The sequence below is a fragment of the Carcharhinus amblyrhynchos genome, chromosome 4 (assembly GCF_965287045.1).
Source record: "Carcharhinus amblyrhynchos chromosome 4, sCarAmb.v2.hapA, whole genome shotgun sequence".
In the NCBI taxonomy this organism is placed as follows: domain Eukaryota; kingdom Metazoa; phylum Chordata; class Chondrichthyes; order Carcharhiniformes; family Carcharhinidae; genus Carcharhinus; species Carcharhinus amblyrhynchos.
The window spans coordinates 57,395,205-57,418,245 of NC_137327.1; the positions used below are offsets into that span (position 1 = coordinate 57,395,205).

At 44.2% G+C, this 23,041-nt stretch overlaps 1 protein-coding gene across 5 annotated transcripts in view; it reads left to right on the plus strand.

Annotated features, from left to right (window-relative positions):
* The window catches only part of fbxl9 (F-box and leucine rich repeat protein), a 28,157-nt gene extending 11,594 nt beyond the window's left edge, over window positions 1-16,563 (plus strand). For 3 of the 5 annotated variants that reach the window (XM_080187213.1, XM_080187212.1, XM_080187214.1), the window contains exons 5-8: window positions 132-347; window positions 2,302-2,442; window positions 12,964-13,181; window positions 14,415-16,563. In XM_080187213.1, coding sequence (XP_080043339.1) covers window positions 132-347; window positions 2,302-2,442; window positions 12,964-13,181; window positions 14,415-14,595 — 756 coding nt within the window. In that variant the 3' untranslated portion in view covers window positions 14,596-16,563. The remainder of the gene's footprint in view (window positions 1-131; window positions 348-2,301; window positions 2,443-12,963; window positions 13,182-14,414) is intronic. The other 2 variants (XR_013886499.1, XM_080187216.1) reach the window with 2 other exon arrangements.
* Window positions 16,564-23,041: the final 6,478 nt, after the last annotated feature.

Consider the following 23,041-nt stretch of genomic DNA (forward strand, 5'->3'; position numbering starts at 1 on the left):
CTCTGGTAATACATTGAAATGGCAAGGGGGAAATTCTAATCAAATGACAAATTTACAGCAGTGATTGTAAATCTGTGGCTAATTTTAGGTTGATGATATTGCTCACTCATGTGTTCATTTAACTTCTGTAGGATAGTTGTGTTTTCTCAATGGGGACAATCCTACGGGAGAACCTGCAGGAACTGGATCTCACCTCCTGTGTGTACATCACCGATTTCAGCATTTACGTCATCGCCAACTACCTCAAGGGTCTGACAGCACTGCGCCTTGGATGGTGTAAAGAGATCACAGATAGGGGGCTGCTTGGATTGAGCGTAGCCAACGACAACTGCCAGCTGAACACGAAGGTCTGCTTTTAGTTTCTTGTGAATCTACTGTGGCACCTGTTGTGAGAGCCAGTTTTCACACATAACTTTGATAGATGCTGTGCTCAGGCTAACAGCCCTGGATACCATGTGGAGGCTAGAAGTTGCTGCTTAAACATTTGTGCAAAAAGCATCCACTTGCCCCTTTGCCTCCAGCTTTCCAAGTGTTCTGTCTGACATTGTCAATTTCTACATAGTCTGATTTTCATCACCTTCTTTTCACACTCCTCGTGCTTCTGCGTATATTCTTTTCTTTCAGATTAAAGAAAAGCATCTTGTAAAACTGAAAGCAAGCCAGGAGCATTTTTAATTCAAGATCAGACGTTTGAATTGATCATCAATCCTTTGAAGATCCACTACATCGTCAAGAAAATCTATTATTAAGAATGTCTAAAAAATGCACTTAGAAAATCAGACAATATCAGCATGGTTTTATGAAAGTGAAATTGTGTTTGACAAATTTGAGTGTTTGAGATGTAACTAGTAGAGTAGATAAAGGGAAACCAGTAGATGTAGTGTACATGGATTTCCAAACAACTTTCAGTGAGGTGCCATACAAAAGGTTGATGTATACAAGTTAAGGATTTATGGAGTTGGGGGTAAAGTGTTAGCATGGATTGAGGATTGGTTAATGGACAGAAAGCGGGGTGGGGATAAATGGGCCATTTTCAAGTTTAGTTTTAAAATTTATTTATCAGTGTCACAAGTAGGCTTACATGAACTGCAATGAAGTTACTGTGAAAACCTTCTAGCTGCCACACTCTGGCACCTGTTTGGGTACTCTGAGGGATAATTTAGCATGCACCTAACCAGCGGGTCTTTCGGACTGTGGGAGGAAACTAGAGCAGCCAAAGCAAACTCTCGCAGACATGGGGAGAACGTACAAATTCCACACAGACAGTGACAGTACTAACCCCTGTGCCACTGTGCTGCCCTCGCTGATGGGCTGCAAGTGTTGAGGCTTCAGCTATTTATAACCTATGTTAATGACTTGGATGAAGAGACAGATAGTGGTGTATCTAAGTTTGCTGATGGTACAAAGCAATGTGGGAATGCAAGCTATGTGGCAAGCACAAAGAGATTGGCACTGCCAGGTTTGTACTGCCTGCCATATCTCAACCAACCTGGGGCTGCAGTGGTCTCTGAGCCTGCCATGTGGTCATCTCATAAGGCTGGTGGGTGGGAACATATGATGTCCCCTGAAGGTTTGGCATTCAGCTGATTTCGCATTTTTAACTATATTTAAATCCATGGTAAGCAGGTTCATTCACTAACTGGGCACAAACATGATTGTGTCAGTTGGAAGGGCCCAAGAGTCCCATTTTAAGTCTCTCAATGGATTTTCCCAGCGTAGCAGATTTTGCACTGGGCGTAACAGGACTGAAAAATAACCTCCCAGGTGTCAGTCATGTAGCAAGAGATGAGAGATTTCTTCAGTGAGAGTTGTAAAACTTTGGAGTTGTCTATCTGAAAGAGTTGTGGATTCTCCATTGTTTCAAGATCTAGGTTTTTAATTTCACAGGAGTTCAGGATTATGAATCGATATGGGAATTTTATTACTATAAATAATAATGGTGCTTTGAATATGGATCTTGCTACCACAAGAAGGTGGTTGAATAACATAGACGAGAGGAAGCTAGGTATACGTAAAGGAAAAAGAGTTAGAAGATTATGTGGATAGGTGAGGTGAAGCAGCGTCGGCTCATATGAAGATTGAACACTGGTACAAAAACGTTGGACTGAATGGCCTGTTCCTCTGCTGTCAATATTATGTAATTCTCAGTAATCGTAACCTGTTTGAGTGTGCTAATTGTATGAAGCTTAGAGTAGTGACACTGTTCAACATATTATTTTTTCCCTCTTTCTAGGGTGACAATGAGCCAAAGTTTAGCTGGACCTATACTAATTGGAATTTTTTGCTTCTCCCAAATATCAGGATGCAAAGCCCCAGATCATAATGGAATCTGACATGGAGCCTTCCAAAGAGAAAGAAGGAGCTTCACTGAGATCATTGAGATGTCTTAAGAAGCTCTGTTTGACTGCATGTACAAAACTAACAGATGCCAGCATAACCAGGGTACACCACACAAGGCAATGTTAAGACTGTGGTGTTTATCTGTATTGACCGTACACTGGAGAATGGAATAGAATTGATAAAATAATTGCCCATACAAGCATTCAATCAGGGAATTTTGCAATACAGGCCATTCAACTGCTCATACCTATGCTGACTGTTTGAAAAAGACCTAATTAGTCCCAATCCCTTAATCTTTTTCACAGTGCTGCACTTTTTTTCTTTTCAAGCAGCTGTACATGTTCTCTTTTGTTTCCAAAGTTATTATTGAATGTGCCTCCATCACTCTTGACAGTGCATTCTGGATCAAACCTTGCTGTGCAACAAAAAAAATTCTCTTCAACTTTCCTTTGCTTTTAACAAGCTATCTTAAATCCTTGTTCTCTGTTTACCAACCCTCCTAATGTGGAGATGCCAGCATTGGACTTGGGTAAGCACTGTAAGAAGTCTTACAACACTAGGTTAAAGTCCAACAGGTTTATTTGGTAGCACAAGCCACTAGCTTTCGGAGCACTGCCCCTTTATCAGGTGAGTGGGAGTTGTGTTCACGAACAGGCCGTATATAGACACAAACTCAATTTACAAGATAATGGTTGGAATGCGAGTCTTTACAGGTAATCAAGTCTTAAAGGTACAGATAGCGTGAGTGGAGAGAGGATTAAGCACAGGTTAAAGAGATGTGTAGTCTCTCCAGCCAGGACAGTTAATGAGATTTTGCAAGCCCAGGTAAGTTGTGGGAGTTAAAGATCGTGTGACATGCACCCAAGATCCCGGTTGAGGCTGTCCTTATGCTTTCGGAACTTGGGTATCAGGTTCTGATCAGTGATTCTGCATTGTCGTGAAGACGTCTGGGAGAATGCTTACCCTAGGATCCAGAGGCTGAATGCCCATGACTGCTGAAGTGTTCCCCAACAGGAAGAGAACACTCCTGCCAGGTAATTGTCAAATGTGTTCATCCATCCATTTGTAGCATCTGCATGGTCTCCCCAATGTACCATGCTTCAGGACATCCTTTCCTGCAGTGTATCAGGTAGACAACGTTAGCTGAGTTGCAAGAGTATGTCCAGTGTACCTGGTGGATGGTGTTCTCACGTGAGATGATAGCATCGTGTCGATGATCCAGCACTTCTTGCAAAGATTGCTGCGGTCACTATTCTCCTGAAGGCTGGGTAGTTTGCTGCGGACAATGGTCTGTTTGAGGTTGTGCAGTTGTTTGAAGGCAAGAAATTGGTGTGTGGGGATGGCCTTGATGAGATGTTCATCTTCATCGATGACATGTTGAAGGCTCTGGAGAGGATGTCGTAGCTCCCCTGCTCTGGGGAAGTACTGGATGACGAAGGCCACTCTATCCGCCGTGTCCCGTGTTTGTCTTCTGAGGGGGTTGGTGCGGTTTTTCGCTGTGGTGCATCAGAACTGTCGATTGATGAGTCGAACACCATATCCTGTTCAATAACTATAAGAATAGGATATGCCATCTGATTCATCGATCAACAGTTCCGATGCACCACAGTGAAAAACCGCACCGATCTCCTCAGAAGACAAACACGAGACAGGTGGACAGAGTACCCTTCATCATCCAGTACTTCCCTGGAGCAGGGAAGCTAAGACATCTTCTCCAGAGCCTTCAACACATCATCGATGAAGACGAACATCTCGCCAAGTCTGTCCCCACAGCCCCACTTCTTGCCTTCAAACAACTGCACAACCTCAAAAAGAGCATTGTCTGTAGCGAAGTACCCAGCCTTCAGGAAAACAGTGACCACGACACCACACAACCCTGCCACAGCAACATCTGCAAGACGTGCCGGATCATCGACACGGATGCCATCATCTCGCGTGTGAACACCATCCATCAGGTACATAGTACATACTCTTGCATCTCGGCTACCGTTGTCTACCTGATACACTGCAGGAAAGGATGTCCCGAAGCATGGTACATTGTGGAGACCATGCAGATGCTACCACAATGGATGAATGAACACCGCTCGACAATCACCAGGCAGGAGTTCCTTGTTGGGGAACACTTCAGCAGTCATAAGCGTTCAGCCTCTTGATCTTCCGATAAGCGTTCTCCAGGGTGGCCTTCACGACACAGGACAACACAGAATCAGTAAGCAGAAACTGATAGTCAAGCTCCGCACACATGAGGTCAGCCTCAACTGGGATCTTGGGTTCATGTCACGCTATCTGTAACCCCCACAACTTGCCTGGGCTTGCAAAATCTCAGTAACTGTCCTGGTTGGAGACAATACACATCTCTTTAACCTGTCCTCAACACTCTCTCCACTCACATTGTCTGTACCTTTTAAGACTTGATTATCTGTAAAGACTCACATTCCAACCATTATCTTGTAAATTGAGTTTGTGTCTATATATGCCCTGTTTGTGAATACAGCTCCCACTCACCTGACGCAGGGGCAGTGTTCTGAAACCTTGTGGCTTGTGCTATCAAATAAACCTGTTGGACTTTAACCTAGTGTTGTGAGACTTCATACTATGTTACCAACCCTCCTGCCAGAGCAAACACTTTCCCTGTCTATTCTCAAAATATTTCAGGCTTTGATCTGCTATATCTCCTCTTCACCTTCTGTGCTCTGAGGAGAACAATCCCAATATCTCCACATAAACGGGAGTCTCTTAAGCCGGGTACCATTTCCTGTGCATCCTCTCTAAGGCCTTGATGACCTTCCTCAAGGGTGGTGGTTAGAACCAGATATAAACATTTCAGCTACTGACTGATATAAAAGTATTTAATATAAAAGTAACACCTGGTGGTGTTGATTGAACTTTAGAAATCAGAAGGCTTAACTTCAAATGCTGGTCAGTACAGAATCCTCAAACAGTTCCTTGGAATTGAGATTGACTTGCTCCCACTCTGGTTTGATAGATTCTGAAATGGCTGGTAAATCCAATGTGTGATCTGCAGACTCTGCTACATGTGGGTCAGGTGGTGCTTGAAGGGTTGGATACGTGAGTTGTTTGTGTGCTCCCTTTGAAGCCTTGACTTCTTTTACTGCGCTCCACCTGTCTACTTCATCTTGCCCTGCACTTCAGAATGGTGACCCCAAGCTATATTAATTGTTTCTCTCTAAAGGAGAGTGATGCATTTTTTTCCTTTGTGGTCTATGCCCAATACTTCTCAAAAACATAAAATTAGGAAGGAACTGTTTGATCAAAGACTTCCAATTTAAAGGAGTCTCAACCCCATGTTTATAAAGAATATAACTTGTCCAATTAATCTGCAACTGTCCTGATGGATTTTTCATTCAGAAATACCCACTCTGATATTTTAATCCTTTACATGTTGATTCACTTTAACAAGGAGAAATGACAGCAAGGTAGCAAAAAGCATAATTGTAATCAGAGCATAGCAGGAAAGGACAGAGTGCACAAACTTAAGGCCAGAGGTTACAAAAATAGTAAAAAGTTCTGTATCTGAATGTGCATAGCATGCATAACAAAATGGATGAATTGTCAGCTCAAATAGAAAAAAAGGAATGATCTGATAGCTATTACAGGGATATAGCTGCAAGATAACAAAGGCTCAGACATGAATACCTGACATTTCAGAAGGACAGGAAGCTAGGAATATGTGGCGAGGTAGCCCTGTTGATTAATGTTAAGCCTGAGACTACCAGGGAGGTACCTCCAAAGAAGTCACAACAAAGGCAAGCCTCAAGAAAAATAAGGTTTATTGAAAAACTGTACTTGTTGCACTCCAGCTCTCGAGTGGCTGTGGGGGAGGTTTCCCGGGCCCACAACCCCATGTCACTTGACCTGTTCCCTTAAATTCATAACACTCCTCCTTTCTTAATAGCAATCCCCCTCCAGAAATAATAACACATTGCAGACAGTAATAACATTAATCTGATGTTATATAGACATGATCAGTCAGCCCAGAGGCCAACAGTTCTGTGGAGGTTGTTTCCTGAGAGCTGGAACCAGCCTTTGGTCCCTCTCCCGCGATTGTGGCTCTGATGATTCTTTCACACGTACATCATCATTCACTACTACTAGCATTCTCTGCTAATCAGTCAAAGATGTAACCATATGTCCCCTGCTTCCTTCCACGGGAACCTCTGTCAGTTCTAGCTGAACCGTCTTCATCTCCCCTGCTGGTGTTTCCATTCCTTGATACAATGTTATCAGTAATTGGTCTGCATGTCTGCACCACAGCAACTCTTCTTGCGTTTCCACAATGTAGGACAGGGGTCCAACCTTGGCTAGTATTACTGTCAGAACCCACTTCCTCCCCAACACATAGTTCCTTGCTAGGACTACTTTGTCCTTTTGAAAGGTTTTCAGTTTTGCATGTTTGGCTGGCTGGTCCATATGCCTGTCTTATCTCCCCTCCACCGCTCACCTGATCTCTTCCGGCCTCAGTAAATCAAACATTGTCCGTAACTGTCTTCCCATCATCAGCACTGCCGAGGGCATGGGAGAGCATTTTGTTGCTGCGTGTGTGTTTTGATACATATTTAAAAACTGGTTTACTTTTTGCGTCAACAACCCTCCCTCCTTTGACGCCTCCAAGGAGTATTTTACCAACTGCGCAAACCACTGCGCCAGACCACTCATTGCCAGATGATATGGTGCAGAATTTACATGCTGAGTGCCGTACAGTTCCATGTACTCTTCAAATTTCCCACGACGCAAATTGCAGCCTGTTGTCACTTACCACTTCCTCTGGATAATTAAACCTGAAGAACATATTATCAAGCCTGTCCAACTCGCTTCTGTTGTAGTTGTTTTTACTGGCCCAGTGAAATTGATATGGCTCCCACACCATATGGTTCCCATGGTCCTTTTGGCTATACCCAAAAATGTAACGGTGATGTTGGTGGTGCTTTTCGAATTTGGGAGCATGCTACATATGCTGTTCTCTCTTCTATGTTAGCATCCATGTTTGGCGACCTGACATAATTCCTGACCACCTCCCTCATCTGTAGCACCCATGGGTGTCCTTGGTGCAGCTACTCCAGTACCTTCTTAACACTGTTGGGACAATGACCCGCATACCCTACAACAAGTAGCCGTCCTGTACCGACATTTCCTGTTGTCGGTTCAAATAGGGCATTAATTCGGACCTTCTTGTGATAAGTCATTCCCCTCCAATTTGAGGGAAATTTGAAGAGTACATGGAACTGTATGGCATTCAGCATGTAAATTCTGCACCATATCATCCAGCAATGAGTGGTCTGGCGCAGTGGTTTGTGCAGTCGGTAAAATACTCCTTGGAGGCATCAAAGGAGGGAGGGTTGTTAACACAAAGAGTGAACCAGATGAGGTCTATTGCTCAACTCAGTATGGGGTCTTGTGGCATGCAAAACATTTGCAGCTATAGTCAGAACTTTATTCTTTTGTGAAAAATACATTATCTTCACCGTCTCTTCAGACTCCTGCCTGTTCCCTAGCAAAGGCAGTCTCGATAATGCATTGGCATTGGCATGTTGGTCCAAATGTCGATACCAGATCCCATACAAATGTGCTAACAAGATCAAGGCGCACCTTTGCAATCTCACGACTGGCATTGATGGAATACCTGAATAAGGACCCAAAATTCTTGTGAGTGATCTGTGGTCGATTAGTAGGACAAATTTCAGGCATACAGGAATTGGTGGAACTTTGCCAGTGCAAAATGATACTCAGTGCGTCCTTCTCAATTTGGGCAAAATTTCCCTCTACTTAGAAAGTGATTGCGACCCAAAAGAAATGGGTCAATCTTCCACACTGTCTATCGCGTGGGATAGAACTACCATATGGTGATGCGTCACATGCCAGCTGAATAGGTAACTTTGGATTCAAGTGTTTCAACACTCCAGACTCCTTCACTGGCTCCGTTACGGCTTGGTAAGCCTTCTCACATTTTGGTGTCTACTGCCATGTCTGACATGTCATTAGTAGTCAATGCAGAGGCTTTAATGCCATCGCTAGATCCCTGGCATAAATGTGCCATAATAATTGATCAGTCCCAGAAAGGACCTCAACTGTGACACATTCCCTGATCTGGGCACCTTCATGATAGCTCCCAGTTTCTTCAGAACCTGATGCAACCCTTCACCGTCGATAACATGGCCCATGTACTCCACTGAGTCTTTGAAAAATTCCCATTTGGTCTCTCCTAATTTGCAGTCAGTGTTCTTGCAGCCTTTTCAGTGTCTCTTCCAGATTATATAATGTTCCTTATATAAATGGCACCTGTGATTAATATGTCATCTAAGAAGCACTGCACCCTCTGAAGACCACTTAGAATTTAGTCCATTGCCAGAGCCAATGTAATTCCCAAGGATAGTCACTTGTAGTGAAACAATCCTTTTTGGGTGAGAATTGTGAAGAATGGTTGTGAATCCTCAGCCACTCCCACTTGCAGATACGTTTAGGAAAGATCCATTTTAGTGAATTTTTTACCACCACACCCCTCCCCCCCACCACCCAGCCAGTCTACTACAAAGGCTGGTTCCAGCTCCCAGTCCTTGAGAGATAATGGATACTGTTCCATGCATGAATTTGGGTTCACCGTGACTTTAAAGCCCACACATAGTCTCATAGATCTATAGTCTTTATGACCAGGACCAGAGGGGTGGCCCATTCATTTACCCATGGCCTTGGGTTCCAAAGCTCCCAATTCCACCAATCTCTCCAGTTTGGCCTCCACCTTGGATTTAATTGCATATGGTACTGGCCGGGCTTTCATGCTCCTGGGGCAAGCTCCTGGTTTCAACCATATATTCGCTTTCACATCTTTCATCTCCCCCATTAAACACCTCCTGGTATCTGCCCAATATTTCATCCAGGCTCGAATGAGCTTCCGTAAGTCCTTTTACCACTTCCCAATTCAGTCTCAATTTCTTCATCCAATCCCCCCTAAACTTTGTACAAGGGAAGAGTAGACGCTGGTCCATCAGCTGCACCCTGGTGGATATAAAACCCTTCAAAGGCACCACCTGATCTGTATATGTTCTCAGAACAATATTCGCAAGTTTCAAGGGAAGGTGATTCAGTTTCTCTTTATATATGGAGTCCGGAATCAACGACACCACCGTCCCTGTCTCCACCTCCATCCTCACCATTTTCCCTTCCAACTTGTGCATTGCCCAAAACCGCTCTGCATCACTATGGGCTGACAGCACATTCAGTTTAAATTTCAATCTCTGTAAATTCCTTTTCATCTGCGGATCCTGCCAATTTCTAGTCTCTTTCCACAGTCACTACTCGCCACTTCCTCTTGGTTGTGGGGCTTGGTCACTTCTGTTGCTTCCTGGGACCCTGATGCTCTACAAGTGTAGACAAAGTGACCTGTTCTCCCACAGTTCCAACATTGAGCTCCTCTCATCCAGCCATCAATCCCAGTATAGTCCTTTTTACCACACTGACAACATTCCTTGGCCTTTGATTTCCTGGGGCATCTACCATCTTGTATACTGTTGCTCTCGTACCTAAGTGTGAGGCTTCCGTGGCAGCCTGTTCCATGGATACTGCAATTTTGAAAGCCTTTTTGAAATCTAAATGCTCCTCTGCTCACAACCTACAATTTCTTCCTGTAGCAACCCACATACAAGATAGTCTCGCAGCGCTTCCTGAAGGAAAGCTCCAAAATCACAAAATTCTGCCAAGCCTTTCAGAGCTGTGACAAATTTAATAATGTTTTCACCCTCCAGTTGGTCCTCCTTGTAAAAGCTGTAGCTTTCTGCAATTTGCAATGGTTGTGGTGTGAAATGTTCCTTCAATAACATGCACAACTCCGTGAATGGTTTATTAGCTGGTTTCTCTGCTGTAGTATGTTCCTCAGGATTCCAAAGTTTTTACTGCTCACTGTACTCAAGAGTACTGGGACAAAGAGGTAATCTTCAATCTTGCTTGCTGTAATGAAAATACCGAATCTCTCTATATAAGACAACTATACTTCGATCCCATCATGGAATTCTCCAATGATCCCGAATGTGTGTTCCCTCCATTTTGCCTAGGCAGTGGAAATGTTTCATGCCTTAGCGCGACCAGGCTGAATCTTGCTCCTCCTGAGCTGACTCTTGACTGGTTTCCCGTCTTCACATGGCTAGGCCCTAAGCCTGATTCTTCTGCCCTGACTCTTGGCTGGTTTCTTGCCTTCATGGGGCTAGCCCTAAGTCTGTTCCTCCTGCTTTGCTTCTTGGCTGCCGATTACGATTCACTGAAGACCACCAGACTTCTCACTTGTCTCCCTGCCCCCCACGATCAGTAGCTCTGTCGCTGCATCCAAGTCCGAGTACAAGTTTCCTTCCCCACTGTCTGTCCGATGCTTACTGTGGGTACCATGCAGTCCTGAACGTCTTGCTGAAGCAGTGTACTGGCTGTGGGTCCTTCACTCATCTAGTGCGGAGAAAAATGAAAATCCTTGCTCCACACTCACGGTTGTGGAACCATGGCACCAATTCCCATTGACAGTATTATGTCTGAGACTACCAGAAAGATCGCTCCGAAGAAGTCACACCAAAGGCAAGCCACAAGAACAATAGAATTTACTGAAGAACTCTACTTCTTGCATTACAGCTTTCAAATGCTTGTAGGAGTGGTTTCCTGGGTTGGTTATCCCATACCCAGGTCACCTGACTTGTCCTCTTACAGGGGCTACACCCCACATACATAATAATTAAGGATGACATTACTGTGATAGTGAGATAAATCTAAAGATTGAGATATAGGGCAGAATCTTACCAATTTTTTTCGCAGTGTCGGGCTCAGACTGAAAACCAGTGTGTAACTCTCCTGCTGAACAGCCCGGTTTTCTCTACAGATCCTGAGCCTCACTGAATAAAACAAAATGAGTTGGTGGGGTTCACGTCGTCACTCTGGTGGGACTGGGCCTGATAGAGCTGTCAAGGCCAGATCCACATACATACATTCCACAGAGATCAGACTTCCATCTTTAAAGTGCACCCTGATTGGCACTGAAGTGGAGCCCCTCTCCCCCTACACCAACTTGCAGGTAGCAGGGACTAAACATATGGTTGCTGAATCTGTTGTTTCCACAAAAATAGGTAGGAAACTATGTTGTGAAGAGGACACAGAAAGGTTAAGTGACTGGGCAAAAAAATGGCAGTTGGAGTGCATCAGAATATGTGAATCTGCCCAGTTTGACAGGAAGAATAGCAAAGGCGAATATTATTTAAATAGAGTGGTTGCAGACCTCGGTGCTACAGGGGGAACCAAGTGTCCTGGTACATGAATCACAAAGTTAGTATTTATGTTCAGCAAATGATAAGAAAGGCAAATAGAATGTTGGTGTTTATTGTTAGGGAAATGGAATATAAAAATAGGGATGTTTTGCTATGATTGTGTAGGGTGTTGGTGAGACCATATATGGAATACTTTGTTCAGTTTTGGACTCCTTATTTAAGAAAAGATTTAATTGCACTCAAAATGCATAAAGTTTAAAGTTTAATTTATTTATTAATGGCACAAGTAGGCCTAAGTTTCCCAATGTCCATCATTTACACTTTCTCTGGCTATTCAGCTGACCACTGCCTTTCCTGGTGATTACAACTCTTTCGGATCCAAGTGTTTCCATGGCACCAGTAACACATTTCATTGTGTCCCATTCAACATTTGGACTTCTCATTTGCGTCCTAATTCAAATCAAGTGCTGAACCAGTTTATTATTGATGTAGTTAACTGCAGAGCGATCATTGATTTTGCTACAAGTCTATTCCATGAGATCACTGTTGTATGGGAATCAAATCGTTTAATTTTTAGTCTGTCTTGAACTTTATTATTGTACAGTATTTGGTACATGTCCTCTAAAAATAGGATTGAAATACAAACCAGTTCAACACTAAGTGGCATAATGTGATTTCTGTGCCAGAGGGACAATGAAGTGGTCAGTGTTTCCCTGTAACTCCCTGGTGCTAGTGCTGCATTTCCCTTGGTGACTTGGAGTAAAATGTCAGAACCGTTTCTGTTCTTTCTGATCTTTATCCATTCTTATCAGTCCTTTCACTGCTATAATGCACTATACTCTAAATCTGGTCTTGTGGATGTTCTGTGTTGGGTTGGGATAGTCCGTTGATTCCTTTGAATTTGTGTCAATGACTTCCATTAACCTGACATTCAGAATCACCTAATCTTTTCCCTTAAACCTTTGCTTTATTGTGTAAATGCTTTATTTGTGTTCTCTCTCAATACATTTATTACCTTATATTTACCCACATCCAAAACCAGTTGGCATCCCTCAGTTTATTTTTGTAATGAGTTCTATACTTTTCATTTCTGACAGAAACAAGTTACAGTGGTGTGGGAGAGTGTAATAAAAAGAGTGCCATACATACCACAACCAACTCCAGAGAATTCAATAAATCATAACAAATGCAAAAATACTTCTTTGATCAGTATTGTGTCATAATTGTCAGGTGCCCTTTGTCTGTTCATTTGCAGCTGAGGAGAGGCCAGTTAACGCATGTGAGAAATAATTTAGGGAAAGATGTGTAAATTTAAACAAAAGAAGGATTTTAATCTGGCCTGGCACCAGCTCTTTTTGAATTGCTTCTGTAGGAAATCCGCTTTCAGGAACTAAGAACCTTGTCACTGAGCATGGTCCGTGAGATAACAGATGAGAGTGTCATCTCCATTGCAGTGCACTGTCGTAGCCTGGAAAGACTGGCCCTTAACCACTGTGGTCAATTGACTGACCAAGGGATGATGGCTGCCGCAAGGCACATGAAGAGGCTGACAAATCTCGAAATCTCCTGCTGTGATAAAATCACCAACCAGTAAGTTACTTGCTTTCAATTAAAATGAAGTATTTGGGACTCTGCCATATCCAAATTGAGATTAAATTTCATTCATGCCACATTCTGGATGATCTGATGCACAAAGGCCAGGGGCTGTACAGGGCAAAGAGGTCAGCTGTGGCCTGTTCAGTTATCTTGCTTGCCTCTGAGAGAGAACGTTCAGGCCCAGCTCCAGACACTTGTGCACAAAATTTCAACTGACACTTCCAATACACTATTGAGGGAATGCCTCACTGTCAGCCATGTTGCTGCAGTTCAGATGAGAGATTAAATCTCTCCCATGGCTGCAAGCAGACCAGGGGAATTCTTCCTGGTGTTTTGAGCAATATTTATTCCTCAACCTCCATCAGGTTAAAAATGCCAATGATCAGAACATTATTTTGTTGCTTGTGGGATCTTGCTATGCACAGCTTGGCTGCTGCGTAACCTACATTTCAACAGTGACAACAGTTCAAAGGGACTTCATTGACTGGGAAGTTCTTTGAGATGTCCTGAAGCTGAGAAAGGGGCTACATAAATGCAAATATTTTATTTCATTTAATAAGCTTTTTTCTTCAACATTGTCATTTCTACACTTTGTACAGCAGGATTTCCTTGTCTTTTTAAAAGCAGCTCAGTAAAGCCACTGATTCAGGCCCAGTCAGCCAGTGACAGCAGTAAGTGTGCTAACAGTTCGGTTCAGCATGACTAACTTAGGGAGACAAAAATTATCCATGGCACTACCTCTGACCCCAAGCTGACACCTTTTTCCTCATGTGAGCACAGGACGGCTCCTCCTTTTGCCCTCATCCACCTCTGGATCAAATAATTTGTAATTTGAGGTGAAGTTTATTCACAATGATCATTGGAGAGCTGCAGGGGCCAGAGAAAGTGGAGAGAAGGGGAAATCTTAATTGTTTAAAATCTGCCTGTTTCCACTTATGGATCAGTCCAAAACTTAGTCATAAATGTAAGATTATCGTTCATAAAGCCAGTCAGGAATTCTGAAGAAGCTCCTTTATCCAGAGAATGGTGACATTGAGCTATAATATGGAATAGTTGAGGCAGAAAACATTCAGGAAAAGATGTTTAAGAAAATTGGGTGAAGGTGGGAGGATGCTCGCCTGATGCATAAACTCTTGTTTGGACCTGTTGGACCTGTTTGTGTGCTGTAAGATTCAATGTAAATCAATATCTGTGATTTCATATCTCCTTCACATTGTTTCTCCTCAGGGCACTGGAGGTCCTCGTGCAGGAGTGCAAGTGGCTGAGGAGTCTGGATATCTCCATGTGTGGCGGGCTGCTGCTTGCAGACATTGAGCGGCTCCAACTGAATCATCCCAGACTCACCAGCGTAAAGGCTAATATTTGGGGGAGTGGACCTGTCTCAGACTCCTTGAATGAGACCGAATGACGAAGCAGATGTGTGGACCATGAAGGACATAGCTGTGACCCATTCCGTTGCAGCCGAAACCAGGATCTGAAACTGTGCTGTGGTTCATGAATTTAAATGTAACATCTCAAGGCTCAATATCCAGCTCTTCACTTTTACTTCTGGTGCAGCTAATGTATCGCTGACATTAATTTAACCTACATGACTTGGATTTGATGTAGTAAGATGTGAAGGACTGTGACGTAGAGTGAGAAATCAATGTGTTACACTAAAACCTTGTTTTTATTTTGTCTTGAAGATGTATGCTATGATCAGGCTTCTCTGTGTAGATACTCTGTGAAAGAGTTCTTTTAACTCTTCTAACCTGCCCCAAGAAATGATTGCAATCACCCCCAGGCAATTTTTCAAATTTTACTCTGCAGTTTTCTTCCCATCCTTCCTGAATGTATTGCTATCTTTACTAGGTTGCAGTGCCAAGTGTGGTTCCAAATAACAACTTTGATGGTGAATGTTGACTGACTGTTCAGCTGTGGAGGGCATTGTGATGGTTCCCAAATGTGGGCCGCCTGACATACTGCTAGGATTGGTGGTGGTGAGGAGGACTGGTTATCTGGCTTTACATTTTCTTTCTTATTCTCCTCCCCACTCAAGGGCCAATATGACCTAGTCAACATTTTTTTTCTATATAGAAAACACCTGACTTCAGCATAACCTCACCTCAACTGCCAAATCCATTATTTCATGTCACCTGATTGCTTCTTCCCTCACAGTCTCTTGCTGGGACAATGGTGAATTGACTAGAAGGCTTCAGTGTTTCCCACTGACATAGTTCTGTACACTGGCACTCATCACTGTGTGCCACAGAGATGGTGCTGTACACTGGTACACATCATTGTGTGCAACAGAGATGGTGCTGTACACTGGCAGGGATCACTGTGTCCCACAGACTTGGTGCTGGACCCTGGCATACATCACTGTGTGCCACAGAGATGGTGCTGTGCACTGGCACACATTAATGTGTCCAAAGAAGCAGGAAAACAGGGAGGATGCAAAAATAGAATTAGATTTTAAAACTGAGAAAAGGATTTTCTCTGAGCAAGATCAGCAATTTTTCTATATTACATTAGGAATCCAAAGAGGAATTTAATTCACAGATCCTGAATTCTGACAATATGAAGTTGCACCCTGCTATCGCAATTGCTGTGTGCGTCCAGCCCTTCCTTCACACATTGTATAAGCAGGCTTGATGACCCACACTTCAGAAGTACTTGGTACTGTGACAGATGGCTCTTCTTACTAAAAGCTGCTGTTAATTTCTGACTATAAGCAGACGTACCCACTTCAAAGTCTCCGTTTTATGAAGGCTAATTTTTTGGCCCCATTCCCTGACATGGCTCAGCAGGCAAAGGAAACGGGTTGCTAATTTGTATAACATTAAGATTCAATTTGCACCCTCTGCGGTTTGATCCAAGGCAGGGCCATGTATGGATGTTAGCAGTTGATCCTAGTGAACAGAGACAGGAATAATTAGTCGGAGTTCCTGATTGCCGACTAATCAATTCCTCTGAGTTGGGTGAGGAAAATAATTCTCTGTGATGCTGTATGTATTCAAACAGGAGAATAGCCACTTGGCGAAGTTATTGGAAGTCAATGGGCAACCAGAAGCTACAATTCACCTGAGTCAATGTTGAAAAAAACTAGTTTAAAATTTAGCTGTTTTCTAAATACAAATATGGTATTTGTAGTGTTTAAATATTGCATTTTTTTGTCATGAGATCCTGCTGAAGCAAGGTGTTTGGCTCAGTAGTGTATATTTAGGGTTATATTACCAATCTGTGTTCTGAACAACCCCGACTCGGGTTGATTCAAGTTTAGATTCGGAACGATTCAAAACCCGAAAGTGAGTTTGAATTTGAGTTTGATTCAGATTCACATTCAGACTGATTATGGTTCATGTTCTGAATGAGTCAAAATTTGATTGACATTCGGTTTCCGATCAATTTGATTAATATGTTATTTAAAATAAAACTTGTTATTCGCAGTGTTTTGTCATAGTTATTTGGTTTGTTTGATGGAGGAGGAGTTACAGTTGTGAAGCTCTGTATCTTAAGTGTGGCTCCTATCCTGATATCTATCTATAATAGAGTTAGCAGCTTGTAAGATATCTTTAACCACACCTCCCAAACCCAAAGGATAAAGGCAGCAGTTACATGGGAACACCAGTAACTTCATTTCCTTTCCAATTCTCCATATCGCTGTTCCTTCACTGTTGCTGGCTTAATATCCTCAATACTCCTTCCCCAACAGCATTGTGGGTGTACCTACACCATGTGGACTGCAGCTATTCAAGGTGTTGGTTTACCACCACCTTCTCAAGAACAACTAGGATGGGCAGTTTTGCCTACATTTGCTGAATGAATTTTAAAAATTGTGACCTAACTGCAGTGAGGAAGCTGAAGTTCCCTTAGTGCCTCAGTTCGATGAAACCTGTAACTAAACTATTCTGAGTCAGTTTTTGGGTAAGACTCCTAATCTGTCCGCAGGGGCTGATCATACATTCCTGGTTCTACAGTCAGCTTTTGGATTAAGCAGATTAACATAATCCAGGTTTCTGCTCCTGATACATGTCCATTACAAGAGGTGCACATTTAGATGTCCAGCGATGCCCTTTATAGTTCAATGGCAACAACGTGTATTTATGTTGCACCCTTAACATAGTAGAATATCCCAGCAGTTTCACTAGTGCATTAACAAATAATACAAATAAGATTTTGAATTGAACCACATAAGAAGATATTGAACAGATGCCCAAAAGCTTGGTCAAGCTTCACAGCTTGATTTTAAGAAGCATTTAAAAAGAAGAAATAGCAGTGTCAAGGTTAAGCTCAAGACATAATCACAATTCAGCACTTCAATTCTGGGACAGGTTTGAGGCTGAGGAGTACAGCTATTTCAGAGGGTTATAATAAGACACTGATGATAGGGGGAAGTCATGAAGGGATTTGAAAGCAGATCGAAATTTTACAAGCAGGGTGTTACTAAACTGTGTACTGATGGAGATTAGTGAGCAAGGGTTGATACATGACGGGGACTTGAGTGCATATTAGGACATGGGTGGCAGAGTTTTGGATGAGCTTGTTCATGGAGTGTGAAAGATAGGAATGTATGGGGTTGGTTACGTTTAGAGTTTATTTGGATATAGTTTGCAGCAGCAGAAACACGGGGTGATATAATTGAGGTGGAATGAGGCAGTCTTACTGATGGCACAGATATGGCAGCACAGTGGGAGTAGCACAGTGGTGCAGTGGTCAGCACTGCTGCCTCACAGTGCTAGAGACCCAGATTCAATTCCTGATTTGGGTCACTGTGTGGAGTCTGCATATGCTCCCCATGGGTTTCTTCTGGGTGCTCAGGTTTCCTCCCACAGTCCAAAGATCTGCAGGTTAGGTTGATTGGCCTTACTAAATTGCCCCTTAATATCAGAGGGATTATTAGGGTCAATGCATGGGATTAGGCATAGGACCCATTGGGATTGTGGTCAGTGCAGACTTGATGGGCCGAATGGCCTCCTTCTGCATTGTAGGGATTCTATTCCATTGTATTGTATTTATATGTGGCTGGAACAGACTGGTTCAGACTCAGCCAGGTAGTGGGATGAAAATGCTTGCCAAAGAAAGCTTGTGACAGGGTCTTAGTAATGTTTGGTTGAATATTTAACTTGTATCCTTTAGATATTTGGGAGAGAGTGCCTGTACTGAATAACAGTCAATGCCTAGGGGATAGAGAGTTGACACTGAGCAACTTGTGCTGTGACTTAATGTTTGTACCTTCAAAGCTGTGTTTGAGTTCCTCACTGTGCACTTGTTAGTCCACTTCCTGGTATTGCATTGTTTCGCCCTCGTTAACTCACATTAACAACTTACACCAGTCTACATTCCCAGCTGTGACCAATGATTCACTTCTCAACTGTTGTAGATGGACACTCTTTCCAGAGTGAATGTGCTGATATGTCAGCTGGTGGGATGATGAGTCAAACCCGTGCCATTGCATGAAGTGAATGAGCTGCCTGCTGGGAACGCTCGGTCATGGGATAGATCTCATACCTTCCCAAAGTACTTAGCTAGTGGCCCACTTCTCCAATGTCTTCTCATTTTGTACAGCCCAGTGAGCCCCCTTTATATATCAAAAGCAAGTAAGCGAAGAATTCAGGGGTGCAAACACTGGAAAGTTGAAAGGGTTTCCAAAAATGGAGTGGGGTGAGGCCATGGTGGAATTCGAACACAGCGATATCAATTTTAAAATGAATTAGCAACATCTGCCAACATTTTCACATTCCAGCATTTTTTCTCTGGAATCCTTGGCCCTGGAGTGCACTTTGTTGAACAACTGGTTGATGTGCCTGCTATAGACTTGACATTGCTGCACTATTGTTCATCATTAATGCACAATGGAGCAGTGCAGCTCAAATTTCACTCAGGTTGTAACCTACTCTAGAACCAGTTAGATCTTAATAGCTTTCTATAATTATGAGAAGGCTAGATTGCAAAGGAATAGAGACTGTAATGCACAAGACATCATACCAGTGGATCCCCATTAACCTTTTCCAACTTGAAAGATATTGTTCGATTATTTGTCTATCAAATGCCTTCTTCAAAGATGGGAGTCATTCTTTGGTTTAGTAATGGGACATGTTACCCCCATTCTGGCCCCAGGTGTCCATCTCAATAGGGAACAATACTAATCCACAGATGGCGACTGAAGACTCAAAGAAAGAAGCTATTAGACACAAACCCTTAGCAGAAACAAGTCCTTGACCTCCTACTCCGCTCTTTCATGTTTCCTTCCCCATGATGTCATCCTAAATACTTTAGGCTTCTTCCTCAGAAGGAAAGAGGACAATTAGTTTGAGGAGGCCCCCCCCATTACAAAAATATGCTTTGTTTGATCAGACTGACATTTTCATCTCATGCTTCAAGACCTTGTTGGGGGGGGGAGGTGCCGGGGGGTGGGAGGGGTCTGGAGGTGAGGCATGGACCCCTAAGTCTCCCATGACCCCCCCCGCCTTCTGAGACTTGAACACAAATGCTAGTGACATGTTTATGTCCTCTTACTGCTAGTGCTCTGTTATGCATCTATTTTCATAAATGGAAGAGTTCTTTCTAGCAATCTAGTTAATATTTATCTCTTAACCAACCTATCTCATCATTATCATGTTCTTAATTGTGAAAGTTCCTGTCTGCCAACTAGATGCCATGTTCTCTACATCACAGCAGTGGCTATACTTCAAAAGGTTCTTCATAGGCTGTTCGTTCTATTGGTTGTTCTGAGGTTGTGCAAAGCATTATATAAATGTATGGCTTTCTTCCTATTGAAGTCATGTGAGGCCCCCCCAGCGCCCCCCCCCCCCCAAGCGCCCCAGCGCTGCCCCCCCCCCCCCCCAAGCGCCCCAGCGCCTCCTCCCCCCCCCCCCCCCCCCCCGCCCCAAACGCATGTCTTTATGGGGCCAGCTAGAAATAGAAGGAACGTTTTCTGGACAGACCAGCTACAGTTCAGAGCAACAAGGACAATCGGAGCCTGGTGAGTATTGGGGAGGTTTAGGGTTGGAGAGGGTGTGTGGGCTGTGTGTGTGGGGACCAGGAGGTTGAGAGAGGTCCACAGAACACAGGAGGGGAGGTGAGAGGTTTGAGACTTTGGAACCCCCTGGCATTGGCAAGGTTAAACACAGTAAAAAGTCTGACAACACCAGGTTTTAGTCCAACCTATTTATTTGATAATATTCTCACAAGCTTTCGAGGGGACAGCCTCTTCGTCAGGTGAATGGAGAGTTCTGGCCTCAGACAGAGCATATAAAGCACAGACAGTTTAGAGATTACTGATTAAAATGCGAATCCTTACACCTAACCTGCTGTTCAAGACCTGAAGTGGCTGACAATGTGAGTGGTAGGAGCACTGATCACAGTTTAAAGAGATGTGTATTGTCTCCAGACGGTACAGTAAGCGAGGTTTTGCAAACCCAGGCAAGTCACGGGGGTTACAGATAGTGCGACATGAACCCAAGATCCCTGTTGAGACCGTCCTCATGTGTGCGGAACTTGGCTATCAGTCTCTGCTCAGCGACTCTGCGCTGTCGTGTGTTGTGAAGGCCGCCTTGGAGAATGCTTACCCGAAGGTCAGAGGCTGAATGCCCGTGACCACTGAAGTGTTCGCCAACAGGAAGGGAACAGTCTTGCCTGGTGACTGTCGAGCGATGTTCATTCATCCGTTGTCGTAGCGTCTGCATGGTCTCCCCAATGTACCATGCTTCGGGACATCCTTTCTTGCAACGTATCAGGTAGACAACGTTGGCCGAGTTGCAAGAGTATTTACCATGTACCTGGTGGATGGTATTCTCACGTGTGATGATGGTATCCATGTCGATGATCCGGCATGTCTTGCAGAGGTTGCTGTGACAGGGTTGTGTGGTATTGTGGTCACTGTTCTCCTGAAGGCTGGGTAGTTTGCTGCGAACAATGGTCTGTTTGAGGTTGTGTGGTTGTCTGAAAGCAAGAAGTGGGGGTGTGGGGATGGCCCTGGCGAGATGTTCGTCTTCATCAATGAGCCATCCCCACACCCCCACTTCTTGCTTTCAGACAACCACACAACCTCAAACAGACCATTGTTCGCAGCAAACTACCCAGTCTTCAGGAGAACAGTGACCACAATACCACACAACCCTGTCACAGCAACCTCTGCAAGGCATGCCGGATCATCGACATGGATACCATCATCACACGTGAGAATACCATCCACCAGGTACATGGTAAATACTCTTGCAACTCGGCCAACGTTGTCTACCTGATACGTTGCAAGAAAGGATGTCCCGAAGCATGGTACATTGGGGAGACCATGCAGACGCTACGACAACGGATGAATGAACATCGCTCGACAGTCACCAGGCAAGACTGTTCCCTTCCTGTTGGCGAACACTTCAGTGGTCACGGGCATTCAGCCTCTGACCTTCGGGTAAGCATTCTCCAAGGCGGCCTTCACAACACACGACAGCGCAGAGTCGCTGAGCAGAGACTGATAGCCAAGTTCCGCACACATGAGGACGGTCTCAACAGGGATCTTGGGTTCATGTCGCACTATCTGTAACCCCCGTGACTTGCCTGGGTTTGCAAAACCTCACTTACTGTACCGTCTGGAGACAATACACATCTCTTTAAACTGTGATCAGTGCTCCTACCACTCACATTGTCAGCCACTTCAGGTCTTGAACAGCAGGTTAGGTGTAAGGATTCGCATTTTAATCAGTAATCTCTAAACTGTCAGTGCTTTATATGCTCTGTCTGAGGCCAGAACTTTCCATTCACCTGACGAAGAGGCTGTCCCCTCGAAAGCTTGTGAGAATATTATCAAATAAATCGGTTGGACTAAAACCTGGTGTTGTCAGACTTTTTACTGTGTTTACGCCAGTCCAACGCCGGCATACCCACATCATTGGCAAGGTTCTGAAACTTGGTGGCATCAATGGGGCTCAAGCTGGGAGATTAGAGGCAATGGGGTGGGGGTGTGAGGTGACGTTGGGAGAGCTTGGAGACTGGAGAAAGAGAGAAGGGTTTGGAAACTGGACGGGAGAGGGAGAGTTTGGAGATTGGAGGAGGAAAGGGGGAGGGTGGAGAGAGTCCAACACTGGAAAGGGAGAGGATCACGACTGGAGAAGGGAATAGGGGAGTGTTCAGACCCTAAAGCTGGGGTGAAGGAGAGAGTGTTTACACCCTGAAATGTGGAGACGGTGGGGCAGCTGTGACAGTATAGGCCCTAAGGTGTCGAAATTTGCTGATGACACCAAGATTGGTGGAACGGCAAATTGCGCGGAGGGTGTGGAGAGTCTGCAGAAGGATCTAGATAGGCTGGGCGAACGGGCCAGGAAATGGCAAATGGAATTTAATGGTGGCAAGTGCGAGGTGGTCCACCTTGGTAGGAATAATGATAGGAAGGACTATTACTAACGGGGTGAAAAACTGCAGCAGGCGACGGTGCAGAGGGACCTCGGAGTCCTTGTGCATGAGTCGCAAAAACCCAGCCTTCAGGTGCAGCAGGTGGTCAGGAAGGCGAATGGGATGCTGGCCTTCATAGCGAGGGGGATTGAATATAAAAGTAGGGAGGTCTTGCTGCAGCTGTATAGGGCATTGGTGAGGCCGCAGCTGGAGTACTGTGTGCAGTTTTGGTCACCGCACTTACGCAAGGATATTTTGGCCTTGGAGGGAGTGCAGAGGAGGTTTACTAGGCTGATACCGGAGTTGAGGGGGTTGAGCTATGAGGAGAGGCTGAATAAACTAGGCTTGTACTCGTTAGAGTTTAGAAGAATGAGGGGAGATCTCATTGAGACGTATAAGATGATGAATGGGATGGATAGGATAGAGGTGGAGAGACTCTTCCCGCTCAGAAAGGACAGTAGGACTAGGGGGCACAGCCTCAACATAAA